The sequence below is a fragment of the Phocoena sinus genome, chromosome 1 (genome assembly GCF_008692025.1).
Source record: "Phocoena sinus isolate mPhoSin1 chromosome 1, mPhoSin1.pri, whole genome shotgun sequence".
Classification (NCBI taxonomy): Eukaryota; Metazoa; Chordata; class Mammalia; order Artiodactyla; family Phocoenidae; genus Phocoena; species Phocoena sinus.
Window position 1 is genome coordinate 97,527,161 of NC_045763.1, and position 26,945 is coordinate 97,554,105.

At 53.4% G+C, this 26,945-nt stretch overlaps 2 protein-coding genes across 5 annotated transcripts; both read left to right on the forward strand.

Moving 5' to 3' along the window:
• Positions 1-1,345: 1,345 nt before the first annotated feature.
• On the forward strand, positions 1,346-12,803 carry SYPL2 (synaptophysin like 2). The gene is made up of 6 exons (XM_032604411.1): positions 1,346-1,399; positions 1,560-1,634; positions 8,774-8,898; positions 9,960-10,161; positions 11,101-11,292; positions 12,657-12,803. Exons 1-6 carry the CDS (start codon positions 1,346-1,348, stop codon positions 12,801-12,803), a joined length of 795 nt encoding a protein of 264 aa, XP_032460302.1.
• A 4,370-nt stretch (positions 12,804-17,173) lies between these two features.
• On the forward strand, positions 17,174-26,240 carry ATXN7L2 (ataxin 7 like 2). Of its 4 annotated transcripts, XM_032637763.1 has the most exons (12): positions 17,213-17,343; positions 19,244-19,309; positions 19,701-19,805; positions 20,221-20,431; positions 20,728-21,014; positions 21,637-21,719; positions 22,077-22,330; positions 23,145-23,343; positions 23,484-23,605; positions 24,087-24,882; positions 25,196-25,260; positions 25,889-25,929. In XM_032637763.1, exons 1-11 carry the CDS (start codon positions 17,217-17,219, stop codon positions 25,250-25,252), a joined length of 2,307 nt encoding a protein of 768 aa, XP_032493654.1. In that variant the 5' UTR covers positions 17,213-17,216; the 3' UTR covers positions 25,253-25,260; positions 25,889-25,929. The 4 variants fall into 4 exon arrangements, with proteins under 4 accessions (XP_032493662.1, XP_032493678.1, XP_032493654.1 ...); XM_032637771.1 differs by lacking the exon at positions 25,196-25,260 and having other exon boundaries at positions 17,174-17,343; positions 25,889-26,101; XM_032637780.1 differs by lacking the exon at positions 19,701-19,805 and having other exon boundaries at positions 25,889-26,240.
• Positions 26,241-26,945: the final 705 nt, after the last annotated feature.

Here is a 26,945-nt window from a genome sequence, read left to right on the forward strand (position 1 = left end):
GTTCCTTGTTTAGCCTAGATTTGCATGGAAGTCCACTGGAGAAGTTCCCTTCAAACTCAGGTGACTTGACCCCAGTCACTCCCCCCACCCCAACCTTGGAAGGCACTTATTTAGTGGGGGAACAAATTGTATTAATAATAGCTAAATGTTCAAAAAACAGTCATCCTGAAGTACCAGAAGGGGCCTCCAGGAATGATTCCCAGGCGATGGATACACATTTACAAGTCAATTCTTAGGAGGTGAAGGCAGGTTCTTTGCCTACCTCCCACTGTCTCACTCAGTGACCTTGGGCAAATCACTTAACCTTTCACTACTTATATTTACACTCCGGCAAACCGAATGTGTAATATTCATCATTACTCATTCAGGCTCCTGCGGAACACATCTTGAAAATTAGGGACCGATTTACGGTGGATCATATGCAACAACGTCAACTTTTCAACACAAAGTACATCTTCTAAGCCAACCCCCCCTCCCCCGCCATTCCTCAAAGAATATTTTCACTCTCATTTAAATGGCGAGGGCTATTTTAAAGGAGATTGAGTTTATACTTTTAAATGATCCATAACTTTTAAATCACTAACGTAAGAATGCTTTTGGTGTTAACAAATTAAAGCAACGCCTAACAAGACAGAACAATAAGTCAGTTACAGTCTATTGCCCGTTTCGTCTGTACTGGCTCTTGAAGATTTTGGAAGCAAGCAGTTTGTTAACCATAAGTTTTAGAACTTTATTTCAGCCCTGATAATGCCTTTATGAAAATCCTTTAGGTTCTGAGTATTATGGTGTGAAAGAAGAAAAAACGGCACAGAGCAGCTCCAAATCCAGGAAAATTGGTAAAGATAAACTAGGAGCCGATGATTGCCAGCGCGCCAGGCTGGTTCCCGACTTTGGCTACGGGTCGGGGCAGCTGTGATGTCTCGCTTGGGACTGGCCCTGGAGGCTCCTGGCAAGGAACCTGAGCCCCCTCGCGGTCGAACTGCCCGCAGAGGCCACAGGTCCCTTTAAGGCATCCTGCGGGCAGGGACCCGGGAGCTAAGGGGGCGGGAGGAGGGTTCTCAAGCGCACGCCACGTGACTCTACTGCCAAGTTCGTTCGCGAGTTTGACAGAAGTTTGAATTGGACTCGGGGGTTTTCTGCAGCCGGCGGGGTAGAGCGGCGGCCGCGGCCTCGGCGAGCGCAAGCAGCAGCGCCCCCGCGACCCACCCAGCCAGACTGGATCCCGGGCCGCCAACGGCCGCTCGCGCTTCGGTACAGCTCGCTTCCCCCGCCGCGGGTCAGCAGCCCCGAGCCCCACCGCGGTCCCCGTGGACCGCGCGCCGCGCCCCGGCCCCGCAGCGCCAGCATGTCCTCGACGGAGAGCTCCAGTCGCACGACGGACAAGTCGCCGCGCCAGCAGGTACTCCCTGCACGCCGCTGGGGCTCTCTCGCCGCCCCTTCTCCACCTGGGTGTCGGGCCGACCCTAATTCTCCCCTCTCTCCCGGGTGTGAGTGGGAGGAAGAGGGCCAGCGCTTTCCTGGGTCCCCCACCGCCCTGACCCCGGGCCCTGTCCCCGCAGGTGGACCGCCTGCTCGTGGGGCTGCGCTGGAGGCGGCTGGAGGAGCCGCTGGGCTTCATCAAAGTTCTCCAGTGGGTGAGTCGCTGCCCCAGACGAGGGCTATTTCGGGAGCCTGGGCTGTGACGCTGACCCGAGCAATGTGGCCGAAGTGGGGGGCGGGGAGGTGCTGAGGCCGGTCCCGGAGGAAGGGTGGGGGGCGGCGACAGGTGGGCGGGGGAGGGGCGGGCTGGGGCTGCTTCTCCAGCACTTGGTGGCAGGAGGGTGAAGAACGAAGCATGCGGAGCCCCGGATTCGGTCCTTCTATGTGCAAGGAGTCTTTGCCCAGGGCGCTCACATTTCACCCGGGCGAGAGGACCCGGGTGTAACCTTTCCAGAACTCTGATCCTGCACATACCACTCCTCGGTGGCGGGAGGGGCGAAGAGGACAAGTGGGAATGAGGAAAGCTGCAGAGGGCAGAGGACGGAAGGAGGCAGGCGATGGAAACCATCCTGTCCCCAAACCCACCAGGACCTGACTGATCCTGGAGGTGGATTCATGGGACAGGGTCCTGACTGGCAGCTGTCCTGTTGAGGTCACTAGAGTAATCTGCGTTCCTGTAACTGCGTGAGGGAGTGGATGAATGAATGAATGGAGTTCATGGCTCTAGGATTACATAAAAGAAAAAATAGTAAGACACAATAAAAATCAGCCAAAATGTGGCTTGTAGAATAAGATAGAATATTGAGCTAGAAAGCTGGGGCCCTGGGTTCTAGACCTGGACCTGCCTTTTCTACTTACTTGACCCTGGACAAATCTCTTCTTTGGACTTCAGTTTCCATGTTAATCAAATGTTCAGACCATCCCTAGGGTCCCTTTCTGCTCTAAATGGGTTGGCATGCTAGAACATTGCCCTTGGGTTAGACTTATCCTGTGACCTTGACGAAATCATTTGCCCAGGGCCTCAGTTTCCCCTGCAGTGGTACAGGGGAAATACCACCTTCTCCTGCCTCACTGGTACTTCGAGACATTAGCATGTTCTCTGTCCTTCGTGGTGCCCAAGGCCTCCTGGGTATAAATTAGGAATGTGGACAGGTGCAGTCGCTCTTTCAAATCATAAAGACTTTTTGAGAGCAGTTATTGCACTGTCAGAGAAGAGATTTAAGTTAGACAATCCACACACCAAATGGTGTGTGAATAACTTAATTAATGTGCTTTCAGCACAGAATTCAGCTAGGGAATAAGTTACCATTAATACTGAGGAGGATTGAGTTCTAAGGGGCTTTTAACTCATTGAGACAGGAGTTAGCACTGTGTCGCTGATTCTTAAATCATCCTTTGGACGAGAATCATCAGATCTGGAATTCGGGGGCAATAGTGCATTTGGGGTTACCTCTGGATATCTGAGACCCTGACTGGGGCTACAGGCCAGCATGCGGAGCTCCCAAGTGCAAACTCTGGGACCTGTTGGGGACTTTCCACTCTCTCTACTGCCTCAAGAGCGGTTGGAACTACTGCTGACTGAGCTCTTTCACCTCCCCCCCACTTCCGTGCCATGAGCCACCACTTGAGTACTTGAGGGGGCCGTAGAAGAATATTAAGGCTCTGTGTGTCTACCATCCAAAACTAGGGATCCATTATGAGTGGTCCAGAGGAGCAGAACCAGAAATGTAAGGGTACAATTTTATCATTAGACAAATGTATCTAAGGGAAATTTGAGAAAGGCTGTCAAGGGATGAGGGAAACAATGAGGTTGTTGGACCATGGAATCATCCTCCATGGGAGGGATTCTGAAAAGCTTCCTTCTTTAACCTTTCTATCCTTTTCCCAACCCTCCCCCAACCAATACCCACAACATTTCTATAAGGCTGCACAAAGCAATGCCTAGTCTCCTCCCACAGTCAGTTCTGATCCCTAAGAATTAAGACCTGTTTGACTTTTTTGCGGTACGCGGGCCTCTCACTGTTATGGCCTCTCCCGTTGCGGAGCACAGGCTCCGGACGCGCAGGCTCAGCGGCCATGGCTCACGGGCCCAGCCGCTCCACGGCACATGGGATCTTCCCGGACCGGGGCATGAACCCGTGTCTCCTGCATCGGCAGGCGGATTCTCAACCACTGCGCCACCGGGGAAGGGAAGCCCCCTGTTTGACTTGTTAAGATCCTCAGCTTCTTAGAGAGGAAGTTATGCCTTTCTCTCATAATACTCAATCCAAGAGTCCAGGGCTAGGCTCTGCACTCAGCCTTCATTCGAAGGGTAGCATCATAAAGAGACATGATTTGCTTTTACTGCCATCCTGGTAGCCTGAATTCAGAGTGAGTTTCACTTGCTCTGAGTCTCTGCAGGTGAACACAGGAACCAGCACCAGGAACCAGCACCAAAATGACAGTGAAAATGTCGTTTGGGACTTTTTGCATATTTCCTGCTTGGAGGGATCAAATACTCCGGTCTGGAAAAGGGGGAAAAAACCACAGAGGAACCTGCAGTTATTGTAATGATAATTGAAAACTTTGTTGTCGCTATTACAAAAAGCAAAGGTTTTACTGGAATCCTGGTGAGATAAAAGTAATGTTATTCTTTTATTAGTGAGGAGCTTAGCTTGGGGTATCTCCTTAAAATTTAAAGATTAATCTCACCTCAATTGCAGTTCTGGGGTCTCACTAAGTCTACACTAAGCTAGGAAAATAACATAGGCATATACCAATTATTGGAGAACTAGTTTTTCTCTGCTTTCTAGCTATGGAACGTAGGGTAAGTGATGAAATCTTCATGGGTCTCAGTTTCTTATCTGTAGATGAGGGTAAGATCTATCTCATGAGCTCACTGGGAGGATTACAGGAGCTAATATCTGTAAAGCATTGGAGCATTCAGGAAGACCATGGTGAGCCTGGCAGTCCAGGAGATATTCAGCAAGTGTTTGTTCCCAAACCTCTCCTTCTCCCTAACTTTCCCCCTTATGCAGACTGTCAGCTAGACTTGTCCTTTGGTGAGATTATTCAGATGTCACTGCCAAATCCTCACTTTGAGGGTAAGGTACGAATCTCCTGGATTACTCAGTTACTGTATCGATAATGTCACGTTACCTTTAACTTGGTGTGCCCTTGATCAGTAATTCACCTTTGAGGTGCCAAAGTCACTTATTTGGCCCTGGGGTCTCTGTAATGAAAATAAGGTATTTCTGTAAATGTGGGGAATTCGAAAGTACACCACCAGAGTCTATAAAAACCAGTGAGAAGATTGTGGGAATAGGATTTGGGGGAGAACTTGTCTTTCTTGTGCCCTGCACTAAGTGGAAATGTTAGTGTTCTCAGGACTGACAAAGGATTATCACCAAAAAGCAAGTCAGCACCAAAGTGGAGCCTCATCCTTAAAGTAGCAAGGTTATTCTGACATCTTTCCAAAAGAGATGCAGAGGGCTTCCCTGGTGGCGCAGTGGTTAAGAATCCGCCTGCCAATGCAGGGGACACGGGTTCGAGCCCTGGTCCAGGAAGATCCCACATGTCGTGGAGTAACTAAGCCCGTGCGCCACAACTACTGAGCCTTCTCTCTAGAGCCCACGTACCACAACTGCTGAAGCCTGCGTGCCTAGAGCCTGTGCTCCACAACAAGAGAAGCCACTGCAATGAGAAGCCCGTGCACCGCAACAAAGAGTAGTACTGCAACTAGAGAAAGCCCGGGCACAGCAACAAAGACCCAATGGCAGCCAAAAATAAAATAAATAAATTTATTTTTTAAAAAAAAGAGAGATGCAGAGGGAGGAGGGGAAGGGGGAAGAGGAGGAGGAGGAGGAGGAAGAGGGGGAGGAGGGTGGCAGTGTATGACCACTGCTGCTCCCAGCAATGCAGGTCCATGAGGAGGAAGGCTGGTTGGTACCAGAGCTCTGGAGTTGCCCCTTGTCTTAGGGTCTCCATGTCTTCGTGGCTCCTGTTCTTTATGACCAGCTTTTTTGGCTCAGAGCCTTGTGCTTGGTGACAGGGGTGGTTTCTGTTCTTCCCTACTCTTCCCTGTGGCTCAGTCACCTGGCACAGTTAAGGAAGAAAGCATATCTGATACAGAAAGGTAGAGGAGGCTGGGAAAGCGTGTCTTTCTCTGCTCCTGCATCCCAGGTGCAGAGCTACTTCCTCTCTCTTTGCAATCCTCCCTGCACATGGTAGAGATCTTTTTCAGCCTTTATAACTCTTGTGATGCAGGGTTCTGTTTTGGTTTTTATTTGAGCACGACTCTCTCCTTTCTGGATGCAGACTCTTGAGAGCAGGCACCAGGTCTTATTCAACTTAGATTCTGCAGCACCTGGCACAAAGTAGATGCTCGATAACTCTTTGTTGATTAATGAATGGGTGACGTAGAAAGAGCACAGAACTGGGAATCAGGAGTTGTGAATTCTAAGCCTGGCTCTCACATTGGCTAACTGTGACCTTGGGGAAGTCACTTAATCTTTTGGGACTTCAGTTTCCACCTCTATGAAATGAGACTATTGTACTTGATAATCTCTGAGATCCTTTTTGCTCTGTGAACCTGTGAGATTTTGCTGAGATTCCTCCATCCGTTCACTTGCATAGCCAACTGTCATCTGTTACCTGACACCATCTGACTGTGTTATGTTCAAATTGAATCATATATTCTGGTTAATAAAGTTATATAAGGTGTTTAGAGGCTCCTGACTTTCAAAGAATCAGAATAGAAGAGAGTACAGTTAATACTGAAGTTACTATGGGTATATTTTGCCCAGAGAGGAATCGTAAAGGAGGGTTCAGGATTTTCAGAACCTCAAGGTTGTCATCTGGCCATAGCAGAACTTCCCGCAATGATGGAAAAGCTCTATAATCTGTGTTGTCCAGTATGGAACCTGCTAGTCACATGTGCCTAGGGAGCACTTGAAATGTGGCCAGTGTGTGTGAGCAACTGAATTTTAAGTGTTATTTAATTTTAATTAATTTAAATGTAAATAGCCACACTTGGCTAGTGGCTACCATTGTGAATAGTGCAGCTCTATAGTAGGAGCTCCATGAAGACAGAGGGTTTTTTTCTCTTTTGTTCACTAATAAATCATATCGCCTAGAACAATGCCGGGTACATAGTATATGCTCAGTAAATGACATCTTTCTGTAAATGGTCAGGAGTGCCAGTCAAGAGCGTGCTAGTAAAAAGCAGGCTCCATAACTAACTGTTCATTGCCCCAAGTTAGGAGTACCTACTTTTGGGGGGAACCTATTACAGAGCCATTCACTGGCTAACTGCCAACAGTAAACATATATCCAACTGTCTGCCCTTCCCAGAATGTAACGCCTTAACTGTGTCCAGTTCTGGGCCCCAGAAGCTAAGAGGAACAAAGAAACTTCCAAGAGGAATCAGAGAACTGACAAGAAACAGAGCTGACAAGATTGGAGAATTCTTACGAGGACGAGCTAGAGAAGTTCCACTGTTATGCCAGGGAGGCAAATTGGAGTATGTAAAGGATAATGATGCAGAGGCTTTGAGTAACTTCTCTCCAGGCCTGTCAAGAAGATGAGCAAACAGGGCTCTATTGCAGCCTCTGTAATGTAAGTCAGATCAGGAGGTTAAGCAGGCATTGGAGAGAGGTTATACTGTCTCCTTTCCTGGATGATTTTTAAGATGGAGACAATTGTCATTTGTTTGAACTAAACCTCCTAGGAACAGAGAGGTACCCATTATGACCTTTAGAGAGGGGTCAGTGGCTCCAGCATGAAGAAGATCTGCCAGGCCAGGTGATGCAAGGTGGGGCAGTGGCACCAGACACCACCCAGGGACAGAGCGCAGCTGCTGGCAAGCCCAGCCAAGGGCACGCTGATAGCGTTACCCTCAGAGAGTGAGAGAATCATAGAGTTGGAAAAGGCCTTTGGATTACCTGCTCCAAACTCCTCATTTTACAGAGGAGGAAACTGAGACTCAGAGAGCAGAATGACTTATTAGAGGTCACCCTGCCAGTTAGTGACAGGGCCAGGACCAGGACCTGGATTTCCAGACTCCTGATCCAGGGCTCTTCACTCCACAATACTATCAAGGATTAGCAAAATAATGTGAACACAACTCTATTCTATAAACACTGGATGCAGGACTGGGATGTGAATTAGCTGTCTTCTAGGTGCTTAATATCCAAGATACCAAATCGCAAAGAAACGTACAAAAAGTGAACAATTAACAGAATAAGCTCACTGCTTAATACACATGATTATATCGTGCACAAGCCAATGGTAAGTGCACAGGAAATGAGCCCTGAACGGATAATGTGGGAGGATCAGAGACTCCAATTTCTCACCTCCTTCTAACCAAAGTGTGTATCCCCAGAAAGAAATTAGAAAATCATAGGATGAGGGAATTTCATGTCATTCAAGGCAGGAGGTTTAGTAAAATGGGATGAAAGGTGAAGAGGAAAACAGTTCATGTGATCCGAAACGCCTCTGGTTCTTAACACTGAGAAATGGCAGCAGCAACGGATTATAAAGGGAAACACCACTGGGGAAAAAGCAGAGGCTGATAAGGCAAGTTGAGGATACTTTTCTCTGGGCTTGAGCCAGGACTGCCGTCATCAACCCAGCCAGCACAGTTGCCAAAGGAAAGGTGCCTTTGGGGGAGAGGAGTTAGCTGGCAGTACAAAGCAGCCGGGCCCCTGCCCCCTAGGCCCCTCGGAAGGCTTGGCAGAGGTTGTCCCCTCTAGCTATACCTCCACTGAGGCAGGAAGCCATTGGAAGTTAGCAAGAAGGTAATGGCAAGATTCATTGACGGCTTCAGAGGAGAAATGGAAAGAATTCCATGCACTCCTGATCTAGATTGGTGCAGGGAAGTCTATTTCTAGGGTGCTTCTCCCTTGGGGAGGAAATTCAAGTCCAACTTTGAGATAGAGGTTTCCAAAGCCTAAATTGCTTTGTGTCAGTCGTCATCTTAAGGAGGCTACCTGTGGTCTCCAGTGTCACATCCGATGGGGAGACCTGGAAACTGCCCATTTCTCCCTCTTCATCTCCCTCCCAGGTACCAGTCAAAGTCAACCGTATTCATTTGGCTATTTGGTCCAGCACGCTGTGCAGTGAACGCAGCACCCTGAGGCTGGGAGACCAAAGGAAGCCATGGGTCCCTGGCCCGGAGGGACTTGATTAAAGGGGCTCCTGGCCCTCCCTCCGCCCCCATATCTGCACCGGCTGAGAGTCAGAGGGTGGTTCTGAAGTGATAGACCTTGGCCAGCTGAGACCTTCTGACTCTCAGAGGGGCTTCACTCTCCCTCAGCTCTTTGCTATTTTCGCCTTCGGGTCCTGCGGCTCCTACAGTGGGGAAACAGGAGCAACGGTTCGCTGCAACAACGAAGCCAAGGACGTGAGCACCATCCTTGTTTCGTTCGGCTATCCCTTCAGGTGAGCAGGAGTTGATTCTGACCCCGCATAGCCTCTCTCATTGGATTGGCAGGACCTGCTTGGTCTCTTTCTCCTCCAGAAACCTAAAGACCTTTTGTTGTGTGCCACTCCAGTTTCAGATAGAATTACAAGGCTCAGGTCCTTCCTGCCCTTTAGGAATTTCAGACACACTGGCCAGAGAAAAATATAAGGGAAACTCAAAAAGATCCCTGTTATAATAAAGTTGCAGTCCATGGATAACCAATAGCAGGTAACAACAGCTGTTACAGAAAGAACCCATGCAGTGTGGGGTGGAGGGTTCTCAACCCTCAGCAGCCTCCTCCCTGCCTTGAAGGTAAGGAAGCTTGTCAGTACTCAGATCCTGAAGAGCTGATGGGGGATGCTCACCAGTACCACCAGAATACAAGGGGGTATACCTTGGCCAGGAGGTAGAAGACAATACTCTTTCCTGAGTGTTTGGGAGCTTAGAGAAGGGAGAGCCCAAGTGTTCAGCGGGGAATGGGGACAGCGCTCAGCTTTTCAGAAATTTCTAGTAGCAGCAGCCAAGTTAGATTAGCTGTCTCTTGTTCATAATAGGGTATTTGTTTTTGTCTCTTGATTTTGTCCAGTGTGGTCTCATTGGGGGACCTAAATAAAGCCTGAGAATGGGTGATTCCAATCTTAACTTGGCCACTGTGGACCTGTGCTTTCCCAGGGACAGAATGAAGCTGATTTCCCTGGTGGTTTGGCTACCAGAAATAGATGAACTATATATACTGTGGTTACAATCTAAAGGGTCGTGGAGATACTTGGAAATACAGGGTCACCGTATCTCGGCAGGGTGGATGAGTGTGGGGTGGTGGCTGAGAGGGAGGTAGAGTTTGACCAGAATTCCAGGAAAATTCCTGTCCTGACTGCAAGGTTCCCTCCAGAAACTTTCCTCCCTACCTGCCCCTTTCTTGGTTCTGTAAGAGTCCTTGGGTGAGAACTAGTGCAGGACTGCTCCTGGGGCAGGGGAAGCCCACTGCCTCCACAGGGAGAGGATCGCCCTGAGCTCAGGGTGGGCTCCGTGCCACCTGCAGGTTGAACCGGGTCCAGTATGAGATGCCCCTCTGCGACGATGAATCCACCTCCAAGACCATGCATCTCATGGGGGACTTCTCTGCCCCCGCCGAGTTCTTCGTGACCCTGGGCATCTTTTCCTTCTTCTACACCATAGCTGCACTCGTCCTCTACCTGCGTTTCCACAACATCTACACGGAGAACAGGCGCTTCCCCCTGGTGGTGAGTGGGCACAGGCAGGAGGGATGGGGTGGAGGCACTGAGGAGACATACGTTTCCGGGCTGAGGACAAACATGGTGGCTTTCCTGGGTCCCTGACACTCGGATGTTAACCTCCTCAATCTCCCTGCCAGCTCTTTGCTGCTGGTCCCTTCGGGTGCTGGGGCTGCCACAGGTCCTCGGGCCAGTGGAAGGCCCATGTCCCAAGACTCTGCGTCTACCAACCTCCCATCGCTTGCTCTACTCAAAGTAGGCACAATAGCTTCAAGAAGCAGGCGCTGAAGTCTGATTGCTTGGGTTCAAATCCCAGCACCGTCCCTTACTAGCTGTGTGCTCTTGACAATTTCCTTAACCTCTCTAACTCTCAGTTTCCTCAACTATAAAATGGGAATAAAATAATAACTATCTAATAGTGTTTTGGAAGGATAAAGTGAACATGCATGTAAAATACCTGGTGTATAGTTAGCCTCCATAAGTGCTAGCTATTATCAATATTATTTCTCCTTTACTTTCTCCCTATCCCAGGCATCCAAGGTGGAAAGGGTGCCTTAGGGGACCCCATTTATCTCCTGCAGTCTGCCCTCACTCTGCCACCACTTGTAACTGAGCAGTGGCGATCAAAGGAAAGGCTGGGCGTGGGGAGAGTGTCAAGTTTAGGCCACGTGGGTTTAGGGATGACACTGACCAACAGATGCCTGGGCACATTGTTACCTGACCTCAGTTCTGAGGGCATGGGCAGGGGTAGCACTGGCTGGCGGGATTCTCTTGGTGGCAGATTCCCTAGGATGATCTGAGTTCCCTGAAGCTCTAGGTGTTGGGTAGGATAGGAAGAGGCAGCTGTCCTGGGACCCCAGGATTCCAGTGTCTTATGGCAAGACGAAAAGAAGTACAGAATCATGGAGGCCTTTCTGATTGTATTTCCTGTCCCTCTGCTCCTCCCAGGACTTCTGTGTGACTGTCTCCTTCACCTTTTTCTGGCTGGTAGCTGCAGCTGCCTGGGGCAAGGGCCTGACTGACGTCAAGGGGGCCACACGACCATCCAGCCTGACAGCAGCCATGTCTGTGTGCCATGGAGAGGAGGCGGTGTGCAGTGCCGGGGCCACGCCCTCCATGGGACTGGCCAACATCTCCGTGGTGAGACCTGTGGCCACTGAAGGGGTCTGGGGAAGGCAGCATACTCCCAGCTGCCCAGGCCTGTCACAGCAGGGTCTGAGAGGGACAGAGAGGGTGTCTTCACAGCTGCCCTCCCCGGCACTGGCAGCCAGTGCTTCCGCTGCACCTAATGCTGGCTGCTGGCCCCCGGCTGACCCTGAGGGACATTTGGGCAGGGGGAACCCAAGAGCCACTCAGCCTCCTGTGCCTTCCTCCTTCTGCCCTCTGCCTCCCATTTCCCTCTCTTCTCCCCACCTCCAGGCGTGCTCTTTGTGACTGCCTCTCCCTCCTCCTGCCTCTTTACAGTCTGTGTGAATGTACACACATGAGCAGGTGGAGGGGGAGCCTCGGGCTGTGACTGGGCTCAAAGCGGGGGGCAGACCCAGAGTGGGTGAGAAGGGGCTTATTGTCACTCAGGCCTCCAGGCTGGAAAAGGTCTTTGGGCAGTGGTGGGTCTAGCTGGTATGCATGTATTTGGCCACCCCAGCTGTTAGAACATTGAAACATCTCCATATTAGTTGGTAAGTAGCTGAGCTTTGCAAATGCCCTCCTGTCAGCCCAGCCGCCTCAGCCCTGCCCTGAAAATGGCCTGAACCTTCCCCGGGCCCAGCAACTGAAAGGTTTAATGGCTGGCACACCAGGGAGCCTTCTAGACCTTGCTTGAACCCTGCTGATAGGTGTTAGCCCCACAGCCTTTTACTGTAAAAATGTTCACACATTCGGCGAAGTTGAAAGACTTTTACAATGAACGGCCATGCACTCATCAGCCAGACTGTACCATTAACATTTTACTAGACTTGCTTTGTCCTGTATCTATCTGCCTCTCTTCATCTATCGATCCGTCTTATTTTTAATGCATTTCAAAGTTTATTGCAGACATCAGTACACTTCCCCCTAAATACTCCCTGCTGATAGGTTTTTAAATATTTTGAATAAATATTTGGATAGAGCTGGCTGGGTCGCTACCCTAGGGAAGGAGCACCTTGGACAGCTCTGGCCCCACCCACCCCGACAAGGCCTTCGGAAAACGGCCTGCGGACGCTGTGGGAAGCGCCACTAGAGCCCTTGCTCCTTGCTATGCTTTGCACGGTGCTCCACTCCAGGAGCCAGGTTCTCCTAGCGACCAAGCCACAACTTGGGTGCATGCTGTGGACAGAGTTAGACACTTTCACCAGAGAATCCCTTAGTGGGTGGTGGCCTTAAACCCTGACTCTACATGCAGTTCTCTTTTAGTCTTTCTAGCCCTCTGCACCTCCCCCACCCCCCAACACACAGGTACTCCCCCTCCCTGTTCCCAGGATGCCCTCCTATTCTCATAAGCCACCCTCCCCCTGATGTCTTTGCAGCTCTTTGGCTTTATCAGCTTCTTCCTGTGGGCCGGGAACTGTTGGTTTGTGTTCAAGGAGACCCCGTGGCACGGGCAGGGCCAGGACCAGGGCCAGGGCGCCGGCCAGGAGAGCGCAGCTGAGCAGGGAGCGGTGGAGAAGCAGTAAGCGGCCCCCACCCGGCTACTCCCGAACAGGACAGCGCCTCTTCAACCGCCTCTGGCTTCCAGGACCTCCCTCTTCTTCCTCCCCCAACTCCCCTCCCCCATTATTCTGGGCTCTGAGCTATGAGACGTCTTCACTGGATGGGCAGTCATCAGCTGTTGGAAACCTGGGCAGCCCTCCCAGTGGCTTCCTATCCCTCCTCTTGCTGGAGCCCTGGATGGCAGGAGCTCAGTGCTTCTTATCTACTGCCTGGACCCAGGCATCTTACTTGGGGTCTTACGTGTACCCTCACAGCCTTTGAGAACCAGCCTCTGCTATAGGCAAAGGTTGGGGTCAGGAGACCTGAGACTGGTTTCTCGCTGCCACTTCTATCAGTCTGTCCAGCGTCAATAAAAGTGGGGGGAGGGGAAATTGGCTGGCAGCCTTCTCCCTGCCCCCTTGCATGGAGGGCCCACCAGTGGTTTAGTGACCCCTCTTCAATGGCTGTCATCAAGGCCCCGTGTCTGCGCCGACCTCCAATCCGCCTGAGCTCAGTATGGTCCCCACCCTCTCCTCTGGCCTCTGTTTGCCCACAGAGCCCATCACGTGGGAACCCAGGAGGCGGACTAGCCTAGAAAACAGCCTTTCAGAGGGTCCCAAGTAGGCTGAGACTTGGTGGGGAGCAGATAAATTGCAATTGAGTTGCAACTTAAAGAAACAGAAGCCAGAAAACTTGCTGGGGAATCAGTTTTTTTTAAATTCCCTTAGTCCTTCCACCCCTCCAGGCTGGGGCACTTCCACCAACACTCTCAACTCATACTTGCCCTAGAAACTCCTTACCTTCCTCCCTGTCCTCCTTCTTGGGCTTGGTCTCACACTTGGGACACAAGATGAGGGGTCTAGGAGCATCTCCATTTCAGCCCTCCCCGCCTCCCACCTCTCTGTCCCTCTCCCTTCCCCAGCCTCTTGGGTCTGAGGCATTCAAGATCCTTTTCAAAGTCTGTCCAGGCCTTCCTTTCATTCCTGTAGGGCCAGATAGGGGCTCTGAAAGGGTAAGAAAGGACCATAATGAGTCTAAGTTGCCCCAGAGCCCCAGGACATGGATGGATGGGCCCATTTCTTCCTTACTCTCTGCTCGTTTTTTTCCCGCCCTGCTCCTTCTCTGGCCCGTTTCATACTTCCCCTTCTCACCTTTACGAAAGAACATGCCCTCTCCCTTTGCCCGCCATTCCTCCCCTGCTTCTGCATCTGTTCCAAGCTCTGTCCCCCCTACACACCCACCCCAGTCCAGGGCAGGCTGATGCTCTTGGTGCTTCTTTACTTCGGGACCCAGTTCCATATTTGTCTTTGGTGTGTCTCCCCTTCCTGACACCTCCGCAGTCCCTCTGCAGACTCCAGGGCCCAAGAGTCAGTGCTGACTGGATAAGGGCCATCTGTCTCCCATCCAGCTCAAAACATTTCAGTCTGCCCTGGCCATAGGGCTGCCCAGGGAAGAAGGAAGAAGGCAGAATCCAGCCATTTTCCAATCCGGTGCCAGTTAGCCCAGATGTCATCCCAAAGGTAAATGTGCCCTGTGCCAGTCTCTCCTCAGGACTGAGTCAACCCCTCCAACCTCCTCACCTTCCTCAGCACCCTCCATTGTAATGTGTGCATTACTGGGGTACCTAGGCGTCAGGACCTTTGACTTCGGGCCAATCATTTCTTCTTTGGGTCAGTTTCCCCACTCTTCAAATGCTCCAGAGTCCTTCAGTGAAAAATTAGGTGTTTTGTTTTGTTTTTTAGATTTGGGGGAAGGCATTTGAGGAGGGAAGATAGGAGATGGGGATAAGGGTGTTTCTAAGTCTGAACCTCTCTGTCCTGAGCTGTCCCCATGATTACTCAAGGACAAGGGGAGACAGTTTTGCCCACAGCTCTAGAGACACAGAGAACAAAGGGATGACCTTCAGTTTTCTTCAAGCTGGCCCCTGTGAGGGTCTGTGAGCAGCTTCTACTGGAACTCTGTTTGGATTCTGTGTACGTATTTGTAATTTATCTGAAATGTGATGGATAAAGTGTTCTCATTTGGGGGCCTAAGTTACTAATTGGCCCTTCAGCTAGGGAAAGGGGGTGGGTGGGTATGCACTCCTGCCAAGGACTCCTAGCCCGGAATTCTCCCTAGAGCAGAGAAGGCTCTTTCTCCTCTTCAAGAGGCTGGCTTGTTCTCAGCCTGAAGAGCCTTGATTTAGGCTATGGCCTCTCTCTCCATAGCCACCCTAAGAGGAAAGGCTACTTCACCTCATTACCTTCAGAGGGCTGGGCTGGGTCAAATGCTGAGTGCACGGCTGTCCTCATAGGACTCATGTCCCCTCCAACTAGGGCTGGCATCACCACTTTGCCTAGTGGGTCCTGAGGTAGAAGGTGCTGGTTTCTCCAGTTGCCGCAGGAGGCCAACAGGCAGGGCACTTGCCCTTTGCCCTAGTAAACTCTGACCCTGCCAGGGTGCCCACCTAGGACCTTTCCTGAACATGAGTTCCCTCCACTATCATGGTCATAGGTATCCTTCTTCTGGGATTGAAGATCGGGGTGGGGGGAGAATGTTGCATGTTGTTTTCTGGTGCTTGTTATTATACATTTGAATAAACAGTGCTTCAAGCATTTGCCATGAAGGAGCCAAGAATGTAGCCCTTCTGGGGACCTTTTTCCTCCTCCTCCCCTTGCTTTAAGTTCTTGGACAAATATCAGCATTTCCACCAAAACATCATTCCGCTCCTCTCCACTCTGCACTCCCAGCGATAGAGTCTGCAGGCTGAGGAGTTGTTCCTGGCGGACCCCAGTCTGGCAACATCTCCTCTTCTGGTGGCACCAATTAGTCCAAAGTAACTGAGACTCATTAGTAGATTTAGAGCAAACTCAGAAGGCGAGAGATATTGGCTTCCACAATGCTGTTTCCACTTACTCTCCTACCATCTGTGACCTAGACAGGCTTCCTGTCAGGAGTTGAGGGCCACGTGCTTTGCCCTTTTAACGATAAAGGTTCTTGCTGAACAGACTTGCACCTCTATGCCCCTTCTGACAAACAGTCACAGGCTACATTTACATTCCCTAGAAAAATACACTTGGGCACAATATTACGTTCAATGTCACCAGTTTCCCACTCCCCCTAGGAATCATCCATGGTTCTCAGGTTAAGAATCTCTACCCTTAGAGATTATCCTTGAAGTACTTAAACCTTCCCTGGGTGAAAATGAGACAGTCTGAGGTCTTGAAGTCACAGACCTTGACTTATTTGCCTCCAGTTTGGTTTCCCCTTAGATGAAAGAATGAATATATGTGGTGAGGTGTAAGGGGTTGGGGAGGGAAAAGAGAATTAGTATCTCTTTTCTGATGTGATGGGGTGGGGGGGGCAGGCTTTTGTCTCTTGATTATGTGAAGGTGGGAAGGAATGTTATCAGCTGAGAAAAGAGAAAGAGGTGGATGATTAAGGTATTTTCCAGGCCTTAGCAAGGAAAATGACAGATCTGATGAGAAATCTCCTTGTGCCCAGGCTCTGGTAGCAGCCCTGCCAGCAGAGAAAATATTCGTTAGAAAAAGAAGCCAAAGGGATGGATGGAGTCAGGGTCCAGCCAGGGTTTGGGAAGAGGCGGTACAGGGTATCGATCGCAGTGCTCATGAGGAGAGAGATGGATCAGCAGAGATGCTGCAAACACCAGCAGCCTCAGGGCCACCCCAGTTCCGGGGCTGGCTCTGGCTCGGAGATAGCCTTCTGTCATCCTGACAGGTGATCCCGGTCAGCTCAGCTAGGTCCTCCCAAACCCAGACAACGCCACTTCAACCCTCTGCTCTGCGTCAGGGCAGCGTGGGTTTGCCACACAGGAGGCACAACCCGAGAGTTGAGGACCCTCCCCCCACTCCAACCCCTGTGTCCTTCAGCACATCCTACAGACCCCCTCCCTTTGCCCTTCTGGTTCACAGCGCCCACATCCCTGCACCTACCGCATTCGATCTACGGGGAAGCGAAGTCGCTTCGTGGCCGCCAGCCCGGGAATGGGCGCCAGCCAGCTGGCGGAGGCACGGTTTAAAGGGGCATCTTGGGCAGAGACAGGTTTGGGACTGGGGTTTGTGTGCAGCGAACTTAAGAGAGTGGGCTGGTAGCACAAAGAATGGGTTCACAACGGTTAGGAGCAGAGGTCCTGGGGCTTTGGTCTCTTTTTCCCCCGCAATTTGTGCATTTTGGAGGGGCTCTCTCGTCAAGCTCAGTAGGCAACCTCACCACCTCTAAGCCTACGTTTCCCAGAAGGCTAAGCGGCAGGGAGAGTGAGGGGAAGGCTACCAGTGCTGCGCTTGCGCAAAGAGTGAGCTGGAAAGGTGGGAGGGAGAGGGGAGGCGTGCCCGCGGCAGGGATGGGGGGAGGGGGCCGCGCAGCGGCGGCGCCGGGGCGGGCGCGCGTCCGCGGCGGTGATGGCGGTGCGTGAACGCGCGGCGGCAGCAATGGCCGCTCTGGAGCGGCGGGTGCCGAGTCTCGATGACTTCGCGGGACAGAGCTGGAGCTCGTGGGTGGAGCGGGCCGAGCTGCCCGCGGCCGACGGTGAGTGAAGCACCCCTAGAGTCTGAAGACCCCATCACTGTCTCCCCTCCCCCCCTCCGGGCCCCCGCCAACAGAGGGGAGCTGCCGACGGGAGCCGCCGTCCGGCTCCCCGGCCCCCCAAACAAAGGACCCGCCGGGTCCTAGTGCCCGCCCGCTCCGACACCTTCGCGCCTCCGGGTCCTAGCGCCGGCTCTCCTCCAGCAGCCCACCCTGCCCACCTCTGCCTCTGCCGTTGCCCAGTACCTGCCGCCACATCTGCTTGCTTTTATGTTTCTTCTCGCCTGCTGTCCTCCAGCTTCCGCCCCTCCTGCACCTGCCTCAAGCTTTCCCCATTCGCAACAGTCCTCTCCACGTGTTTCCCACGCACCCCACTTCTGTGCCCCCCTCCCAACCCCCCTTGTTCCTTCGCCTTCTGCCCTACACCTTTTGCTCCTTTTCGGCGTTTGCCTGTCGGCTGCAGTGCCACTAGACCCCCGCCTCCTCCGCATTAGTTCGTCGGTCCATCCATCCATCCATCCTCCCTTCCTCCCTCCTCCGTCCATCCATACATGCCTCCAACCCTCCGTCCTTTCCCGGGCCTCTTGCCCTGCCTCCCGGGCTCTCTCCCCTGACCCCCACCTTCTCTAGGCCCCTGAGTGCTTTTGGTGAGCAGGCTGACAGCCCCTTCTCCTGATCTTTGTCTCCTGGGCCCCAGGGGGCATCTGGCCTCGTGGCCTTTGGGGTGACAGCAGGCATCACACCCCTGAAGAAGTTTGCAAGTGAGAAGAGGTGGAGGAGGAGACCACATGGAGCGGTCTCTGATGACACTTGTTCTCCTCTGAGACGTACAACTCCCAGCTCAGTTCTGTCCCTCACTGCATTTTAATGGACTTAAGAGTGGGAGCTGCCCCTTGTTTCTTGCATGCCTAACCCACCGACCCTCATATCTGGAGATTATATAAGACTGTCAGTATTCTTCCCATTCTAGAAAGGTGCACGTCTGTTAGTAGGTGTCAGAAGCAGACCTAAGTGGGAGCCTCAGGCCACCCCAGAACTGCCCCATGCTGGGTGGGCAAGGATGGGGCCATTGTCAGGGTCTGGGTGCATTGAGAACCGGAAATGGAATCAGACGGGTTTGGTGACTCAGAATTGATTTTTTTTCCAAGGGACAGGGAGGGGGCGTAGAGGAGGGAGGGGAGAGGAGTAAGATAGGGGGATGGGGAAAGAGCTACTTTGCACAGCTAAAACGTTTTTGTCATCAACCCAGAAACTGAGGTACAAGGGCAACCCTTGCCCAAACCCCCTCTTAAGAGGAAAAGGGCTTGCATAGCTGATCAAGGGGACTTTGAAGATGCTGAAGGGCCCTAAGACAGCAGTTTCTCTCCTCTGTGGCCATCCTATCAGTGCAGGACCTGAGAAGCTGGATGTAACTTTGACAATGCCATGGCAACCAGGTGGAACAAAACTGGGGATGGGGACCTAGGAGATTATCTGTTTGGGATGCCACAGAAAAGCAGAAAGGACCTGTCTGAGAAATCTCAAGAAGGGACTCAGGGATCTGTAGTAAAATATGTTAAGGACTGTTTCCTGTTTAAATGGGGAAGCAGGCCCAGAAAAGAGATAATTACCCAGAGTCACCCAACCAGTCAGCAGTGAAATCCTGAACTGTACCTTGGAATGAAGGATCCATAAGAAAGGTGGCTGGATCCCTCCTCATGGGGCCAGCTCATTCCAGCGGTAGCAGGTGAAGGAAGAATGGGCACTTGAGAAAGATCCACTGAAAGGTTCTCCAAGTGGTCCTGAGCACCAGGTGCTTGTCAAGTAGTGAGAGCTTCCTCCTGCTTGGCCCCAGGACCTGGTCGGATGGGAGATGGGGCTTCTGGGATGGGGGTGGTCCTTCTGAGCTGTGTTTCTCCTCCAGGGGCTGAGTTGGAGGAGAGTAACAAAAACCTGAAGAAGTTGGATGCCATGACCCTCATTAAAGAAGGTGCGAGTTGACACATGCTGGGGCTGGGGCCCAGGGCAGACAGGACCACCTTCCCTTCTTCCACCACAACCCAGGAGGTGGCTGCCTGAAGCAGCAGGTCTGGGGATTCTCACTTTGATAGGTCTGAGTCAGCCTATTCCCCTGGCTCCTGTGACTTATTGAGGGAGATCCTAATCATTGGTGTTTGGTGCCCACTCACCTGAAAGCCCACATTCTTAGGGACTGGTTAGATTGAACTCTGGAAGCTGGAAGCTGGAAGCATCCAATATAAAGCTTGTCATATCAGCTGGGAGGGGAAGTGTCATCTGAGTGGTGGGTGGGAGTGTTCTCTGATCTTACAGGGAAAATCTGGTGTTCTCAGCTCCAGTGATAAGGGCTTCTGTCATTGCAGACATGTCCATCTTCGGGCACTGCCCTGCCCATGACGACTTCTATTTGGTTGTATGTAACCATTGCAGCCAAGTGGTGAAGCCTCAAGCTTTCCAGAAGCACTGCGGTGAGGGGAGCCCTCGGGAGGAGATAGAGGGGACAGGGGAAGGTGGAACATGGAACTCTGAGGACAGGGCCAATTGGGAGGTCATGTGGGTAATGGAGGGAGGCTTTGGGAATAAGAAGGTGGAGGCGGGGAGCTTCACAGATTGTGGTTGGTTGGGGTTATTGTTTAAGCAACCTTTTAGCATCTGGTGGAGTAAAGTTCTAGCGTCTGGGAAGAGCTAAGAGGTTCAGGAAGCTGATTCCTAGAATTTTGAGTCTTGAAGGCTCAAATTCAAATGGGAAGGAGGCAAATTTAAAATCTAAGCTTTGGAAACTCCAGGTTCTCTATCATGAGTCTGTGAGCAGGGTTAGGAGGTTGGGGAAGGAGACAGTTGATGCCACTCACCTCGATTGCTTTCTCCACCTCCTGGTGACAGAAAGAAGACATGGGCCGCTCAGCAAGCTTTACGCCCGGGCCCCACCCCCACCTCCAGCCCCTGCCAGCTCTCAGAAATGCCATGTAGTGAACGGTCAGGGCCCAGCTTGTAGGGCCCCAGGTTCCACCAAAACCTCCTCCAGGGAGAAGGGCCAGGGGTCCCGGAGCCGTGGCCACCAGCCTCCGGAGAAGACCCAGAAGGACAACCTCTGGTAAGGAAAGGCTGGAGACTCCCTGAGACAAGCCCTGACCCTAGCCCAGGGAGGGGTTGGCACACATGGAGGCAGCTGTGGGGCGATGGGCACTGCTCACTGCGGGAGGCGGCCATCTCTCTCTGCAGCTCCCTTCTACTTGCTCCAGGGAACATGGGGTCCCCTTTTCCCATGTTCTGCACCCCTGCAGGAGCCCACCCAAGTTCCACGGCTGGGAAAGGAGATGGCTCTGGGCTAGTCTGGGGCCCAGGCCCAGCCTCCCTACCTCCCAGCCTGCACCCTCTCTCCATGTATAGCCTTTTCGTGCCTGTGGTGAATCTGGAAAAGATGTCCAGTCTCCCGAAGCCTGATGGACACGGAATCAGGGTGGCTCCGCCCTCTGCTTTCCTCAGCCAGCCGGCTGGCCTCACCAAGGACTCCCCTGGCAAAAACCCCATGGCATCCCCTTCTAAAGAACTTCCTGGCAGAGGGAGCATCGAGATAACCCCCAGCGAGGGCTCCAGTCACCGGGCTGAAGGCAGCCCATCTGAAAAGGAGCCTGGTGGGGCCAGGCTGCCCCCTAAAACCCACCGGAAGATGGCTCGTGAGTAGTCGTGGTCTTGGGGTCAGGAAGGTAGAGTGGGGACTCCTTTGGACTGCTTTGTCCTTGGGCCTGATGGAGAGGGGGTCAGGAAAGGGTGGGCTTGGCCATCACAGCGTGCCAGGGTACAGGAGCCCCTGGTCATCCCTTGACGTGGACACTCACTTGACCTGCTTGCTCTCTTGGAAGATTCTCTTCAGCCCAGGTCTCCTGATTAAGGCCATGGGAGCCTGTGCCCAAGAAGGTGAAGGTATTTTTCCTCACCTTGGGCTGTTGAACTTTATCTCTTTTCTCGTCTAGATCCAGGGCACCAGAAGCCTCCCGTAGCTGGTTTCTCTGGCATCCCAGATGCCTGTAGCTGCTTTTGTTTCCTGGTACCTGTTGCCCTGTTTGAGACTTGGGGCCCCCCAAAGGAGTGCCGGGGCTGGTATGGGGACGGGATGGTTCTTACACCTAGCAGAGAGCTGCTGTTGCCCAGAGGAGTATCTCTGGAAGGCTGCAGCCCCAGACTTGAGGCCCAGAGGCTCTCCTGCCTTAGGCCCAGCTCTTTCCAGGCCTTTGGCCTGAAGACGCCAGACCCTCCCAGAAATGGCCTTGGGGTTCATGGGAACCGCTTTCCCCACAGGGAAGGAGTGCGACCTCAACAGGCAGTGTGGGGTAATAAATCCAGAGACCAAAAAGATCTGTACCCGCCTGCTGACCTGCAAGGTAACCCCCAGTCCCTCTGCACAGTGAGGGAGGACAGCACAGACACGGGCCCTGGGCAGGGAGAGCAAGTGAGATCTCATCCAAAATCCAGCTGAAGGGATGGGGGTTAAGCCCAGACCAGGCAAGGGGAGGGGGGGCTCTCCATACTGGGCCCAAGGTGGGGACAGCAGGCAGGGGGTGGCTTCCAGATTCCCCTCTCCAGAGGAGGGTTCTGGCCCTGTCAGGAAGTGAAACAAGGACACACAGACACACCCACACTCACACGCCCAGTCTCTTCACTTGCCCAGGCCAGAGCACACCACTGCCCCTTACCTCTCTGCTCAGCCCCTCCCCACCCTCCCCCGTGCTGTGTTCTAGATCCACTCCGTGCACCAGCGCAGGGAAGTCCAGGGCCGAGCCAAGGACTTTGACGTGCTGGTGGCAGAGCTGAAGGCCAACTCCCGCAAAGGGGAGTCTCCCAAGGAGAAGAGCCCAGGGCGCAAGGAGGCAGCTCTTGAGCGCCCCTCCCAGGAGCCCCCCTCCTCAGTCCAGGTTGTGGCAGCAGTGGCTGCTCCCAGCAGCACCTTCTCTGCTCGTGCCAAGCAGACCTACCCATACTGTGCACTGCCCAGGTACGTCCAGGATCCAGCGCCCATCTTACCTGGGGACACTTGGCCCCAGGCCATCAGGAACCCCTGGAGACAGGCCCAGGGAGTGCCCTGGAAGATGCTGCTCACTCCACCCTGAGTGTGTGGGGAGGGGCCCCTGGCGGTGGTGTGGAGGTGGGTGACTCCCTGTTCCTAACCCGGCATACCGCAGTACCCCAGGCTCTCTGTAGTGTTCCAACACCGAGGAAAAACCATTTTCCCAACTGCTTCCAACAGGCCAAAAGTGGTAATTGGGGAGCCGAAAGGGTCAGGCTCCTGGGTGAGGCAGTCCTACTGTTTATTAATTCACTGGCCCCTTCGTGTGCAGAGGCTGCGCTGGAACCCAGGGAGAGCCTACCTTGCGGAAGGAGACACACACGCATCTCTGCCTGTAACATGGGGGCAGACACGAAACATAGGCTCAGCTCACAGATAGGCTCACAGGAGTATGTGATGCAAGAAGGGGGTTGAGAAAATTGACTGGGCTGACCAGAGCTGGGTGCGGTTATACTCAGATTTTCTGGAGGAGGCGAATGTGAAGCAGATTTTCCCCCTGAGGAGGCAGGGCCAGGGAAGTGAAGGGGCTGGGGAGAAAACCCCTTGGGAGCTGTGGCCCCTGATCTTTCTGGCTCTTACTCTGTGAGCTCTGTTGTTCCCTCCCTTCCTGTCCTCCTTCCTCTTTGTCTGATCACCCAGCAGGGTGTCTGCCCCCGACTTTTGGAGCTTGGCAGGTTCAGGGACACACCTACCGTGAGCCACGCTCATCACATCCCCCTCACGTCCCCTCTGGCCCTTCCAGGTCCCGGGCCTCCTCTGAGAGTGAGTTGGATGATGAAGGCCCTTGTGGTGGTGATGGGGACCCAGGCCTGTTCCCCTTCCCCCTGCCCCGGGGTGGTGCCCAGGCCTCCAGCGAGGAGAGTGAGGAGGAGGGGACATCTGATGACCTCCACCTCCCCACTGACTGCCATTATGCAACCCGGCCCCCTCGGCCGCAGGCGGTAAGGACCTGGGGCAGGGACCTGCGGGTGGGGAGCCAGTCCTCCTGGCCCACAATGTGGGGAGGAGGTCAGATCCTACGTGAAGGTGCCCTCCCTGTATTTCAGGCCCCTTTAACCATGTGCCTTCCTTCTGCCTCCAGTTCTGCACCTTTGGGAGCCGGCTGGTGAGTCCAGGATGCTACGTGTTTAGCCGCCGGCTGGACCGGTTCTGCTCGGCACTGAGCTCTATGCTGGAACGGCACCTCAGCTCACACATGTGGAAGTGAGTCTCTCGGCCCCAGAACCTCCCTTCCCAGGCCCCAGGCATACACGGGCTTCAGAACCCCTAATTCGTCACACATACCTATAGATGTGGCTTGGCTGTTTGCCAGGAAGACCCCAGGTAGGGTGAACAGGAGGTGGGGAAACTTGGCAGCCTGGAGCTGGGCTAAGGCAGGGCCTGAATGGGTCGCCTGGGAGTGAATCTTAACTCTCACCAATCACTTGCAGTACCTTTTGGGTAAGTAGGGATAGGGGATGTCCAGCCTGAGATTTAAAGTGAGGTTTTTCAAGGGTCTGTATATTAGTTCATTCCTGCCTTTCCCTGTGCCTTCTTCCTAGCCCTGAGTTCCAGCGTTTCCCAGCAGAGGGCGGCACTGCCAGGGCTCTGTGGGCCATTTCTGCGTGGGTGGAAAGACTTGTATGTTGGTGGGGAGGCCCTCTTGCTTGCTTGGCATCACAGTGGGGCTCTCTTCTTGCTGCAGGAAGATCCCCCCGGCGGCTGAGCCTCCATCCCACCTTGTCAGCTCCCCGCCATCTGCTCCCCTGAGCCCATCCTCTACGGGCAGCTGCCCCCGCCTTCCAGGCCCACCCCCCAGACCTGCCTGCCCAGCCTCCACGCCCCCCACCAAGGACAGCCTTGGCCCTGGCTACCCTGCAGGCTCCCCCAACGTGGCAGCCGCCTGCAGCCAGGCGGAGTGCATGGGTGGGAGCCAGGCTATCACGTCACCACTGCCTGCCAACACACCTTCCCCGTCCTTCAGCAAGCTCCCACCTTCCAAGGCCAGCAAGTCATCCAAAGGCAAGGACGGGCTCGAGGTGGAGGCTCCTTCTCGAAAGCGAAAGTTATCCCCTGGGCCCACCACTTTCAAACGGACCTGCGTCCTGGAGCCCACTGGAAAAGGCAAACCCTCTGGCTGCCGGGGCCTCTCGGCCAAGACTAAAGCAGGCCTGGGCATGGGGCTTAATGGGACGGTGGAGCCAAGAGTGAAGCGGGCAGGGCCCCTGGACTGTCGGGGTTCCCCTCATCAGCCCCCCACGCCAGTCAAGGCTTCTCAGCTGGACAACCAGGGAGCGGCTGGACACCCGGCCAAGGCCCTGCCGACCAACTGCCTCTCTGAGGAGGAGGTAGCCAAGAAGCGGAAAAACCTGGCCACTTACTGCCGGCCAGTGAAGGCCAAGCACTGCCAGGCTGGTGCCCCTGCCGACGCGGCCTGCTCTGTGCGCCGCAAGAAGCCGGGTCCAGCCCTGGCCTTTGAGGAGAAGTGTTCTACACTGAAGGTACCAGCCCAGCTCCCTGAAGAGCAGGGGCGGGGAAGGGTCAGGATGGATGAGGTTGGAGTGCACAGGCACCTGACAGAAAGAGGTGCTTAAGTAAACGTCTGTGCAGGGAAGGGAAGGCTGGGGAAGTTGAGAGAGCGTTCCTGGGCCATCTGCTCTAGGGAGAGGTGACCCCGGCTTTTGCTATGTGGGCCTTCCCCTATCCCCAGCCCTCTCCTTTGGGCTAAGGAGATGTTGCCTCTGCCTCTCCCCCTTCCCCTGCTTGCTTTAATCAAAGGGCCACTTTCTGAATTGGCTGTGGCCCTCACTCCAGGACTTGGAGCTACCTCTGTTCCCTGAAGGAGAGAAAGCTGGACTCCATGAGCTCTGATAAGAAAGGTTTGGGCAGTGGGGTTGAGCTTGGGTCCCTGAGCTGTGGCCTAACACGCTGCGTACAGGCTGGGTGGGCTGGTCTTGTTCATTGGTTTTGCCTCTGGGCATCAGGGCGTGAAAGGGCAGGGACATAACCCAAGGTCCCCGTATGCATGTCTGCCCATCTTATACATATACCCATTGCCAGGTTTTGAGGTGGCAGGCGAGCTCTCCAGGGTTTCTGGTAAAGCCAGCAGCCAGGTTTATTTGCCTCTTCTGATGGGAGCCCTGGAGTAGCATGCTATGAGCTATCCATATGACCTTAGCCAGGAGGAACACATTGGAGGTGGGAAGGGGGGATGCCCTCCTGGTTTAGGCACTGGCCAGATGCATACCAACACCTTTGGTGCCCACATGAGAGTAGTAAGTTTGACAGCTGCATGGGGCCTGAGTGTGTTTTTGTCACAGGTGTGCATGGGTGATCTCCAGGCTGCCTCTGCTGGGCTGGCATTCATCCTCCCCCTTGCCCAGCTTTACTCACAAGACCAGCAGGAGGAAATCAAGCCTTAGCTTTTCTGGCCCACATAGTTTGCTGGATAGGAGGACAGTTAGACCCCCAGCCCGACCCTGTCTCTTGCCTCTTGTCTTCCTACAGTCAAAAGCCCATTAACAAGAAAGTGCCTGCCCACTGCGATGGAGCCGCCAGCACCTCCTCCCCTCCAGATCCGGGCCCCAGGCTGCTGCCGCTTTTTATAACTTTATATTATTTTTTTTAAGAAAAAAAACTCTTTAAAATACCTCAAGACTGTCTCCCTGTTCTGTTGCTGCTAAGAAAATATAAAAACAGAAACGTAGAAAAGGAAGGAAAGAAATGTAACAAAATGAGTGTCCTTACTGTCCCCAGCTGCTCCCCAGGAGGCTGAGATGATAGGCAGTCAGACTCCAGCTCCCGTCACTTGCCTGCAAAAAAAAATCTCTTACACTCGTATATTTTTGTCCTTTTAGTCTGTGGAAATGGCTGGGGGTTGTATCACTGGGGGAGTCTTAGGATGAGGAGGCATGTGGCTCGGAGCGAGCAAGGGGACTACAGTCCCACTGGGAAAGGAAACTTGATGGGGGAGGGGAGCCACACCTCTGGCTCTACTCTTGGATCTTGGCCTTGAAGGTCTGTGGATGTCCACCTGTGGCCCTTTTCTGGTCTCCTAGCAATCCTGCTCCTCCGTCCTGTCTCTGAATTTCTGCCTCAGTTTCTTCAGCCCTTTCTGTCTCTTACTAGTAGCCTTATTTTCTCAACCACTGGAGCTTGAGTTGGTAATTGCACTCAGGATGTCCCTGATTTCTGTGGGACAGCCTGGTTTTGGTCTCTTTCTCCATGGCCTGTGGGTTTACCCTTCAGGAAGGGGTACAGCCTCTCCCAGGTAGGCCTCCTTAAGCTGAACCACACCCTTTTTTGGAGGCAGTAAGGGAAAAGGTATCCTCACTTACAGAACTTCCCTTGGTGTGGGAGGCAGCAGCTGTGTGGGAGGCCCTAGCCCCTCAGGTTCGCCTGGCTCCCCAGGGCTGAGCAGATGGTGTGGAGGCGGCAAGGGCTGGGAGTGCCCTAGTTTTTCCATTTGTCTCACTGGGGACAACAGCTACTGTGCAGACAGGGGATACGACTGTTGCACGTCCCCCCTTTGGTCCTCAAACCTGAATTCACCAGGCACAGGGCA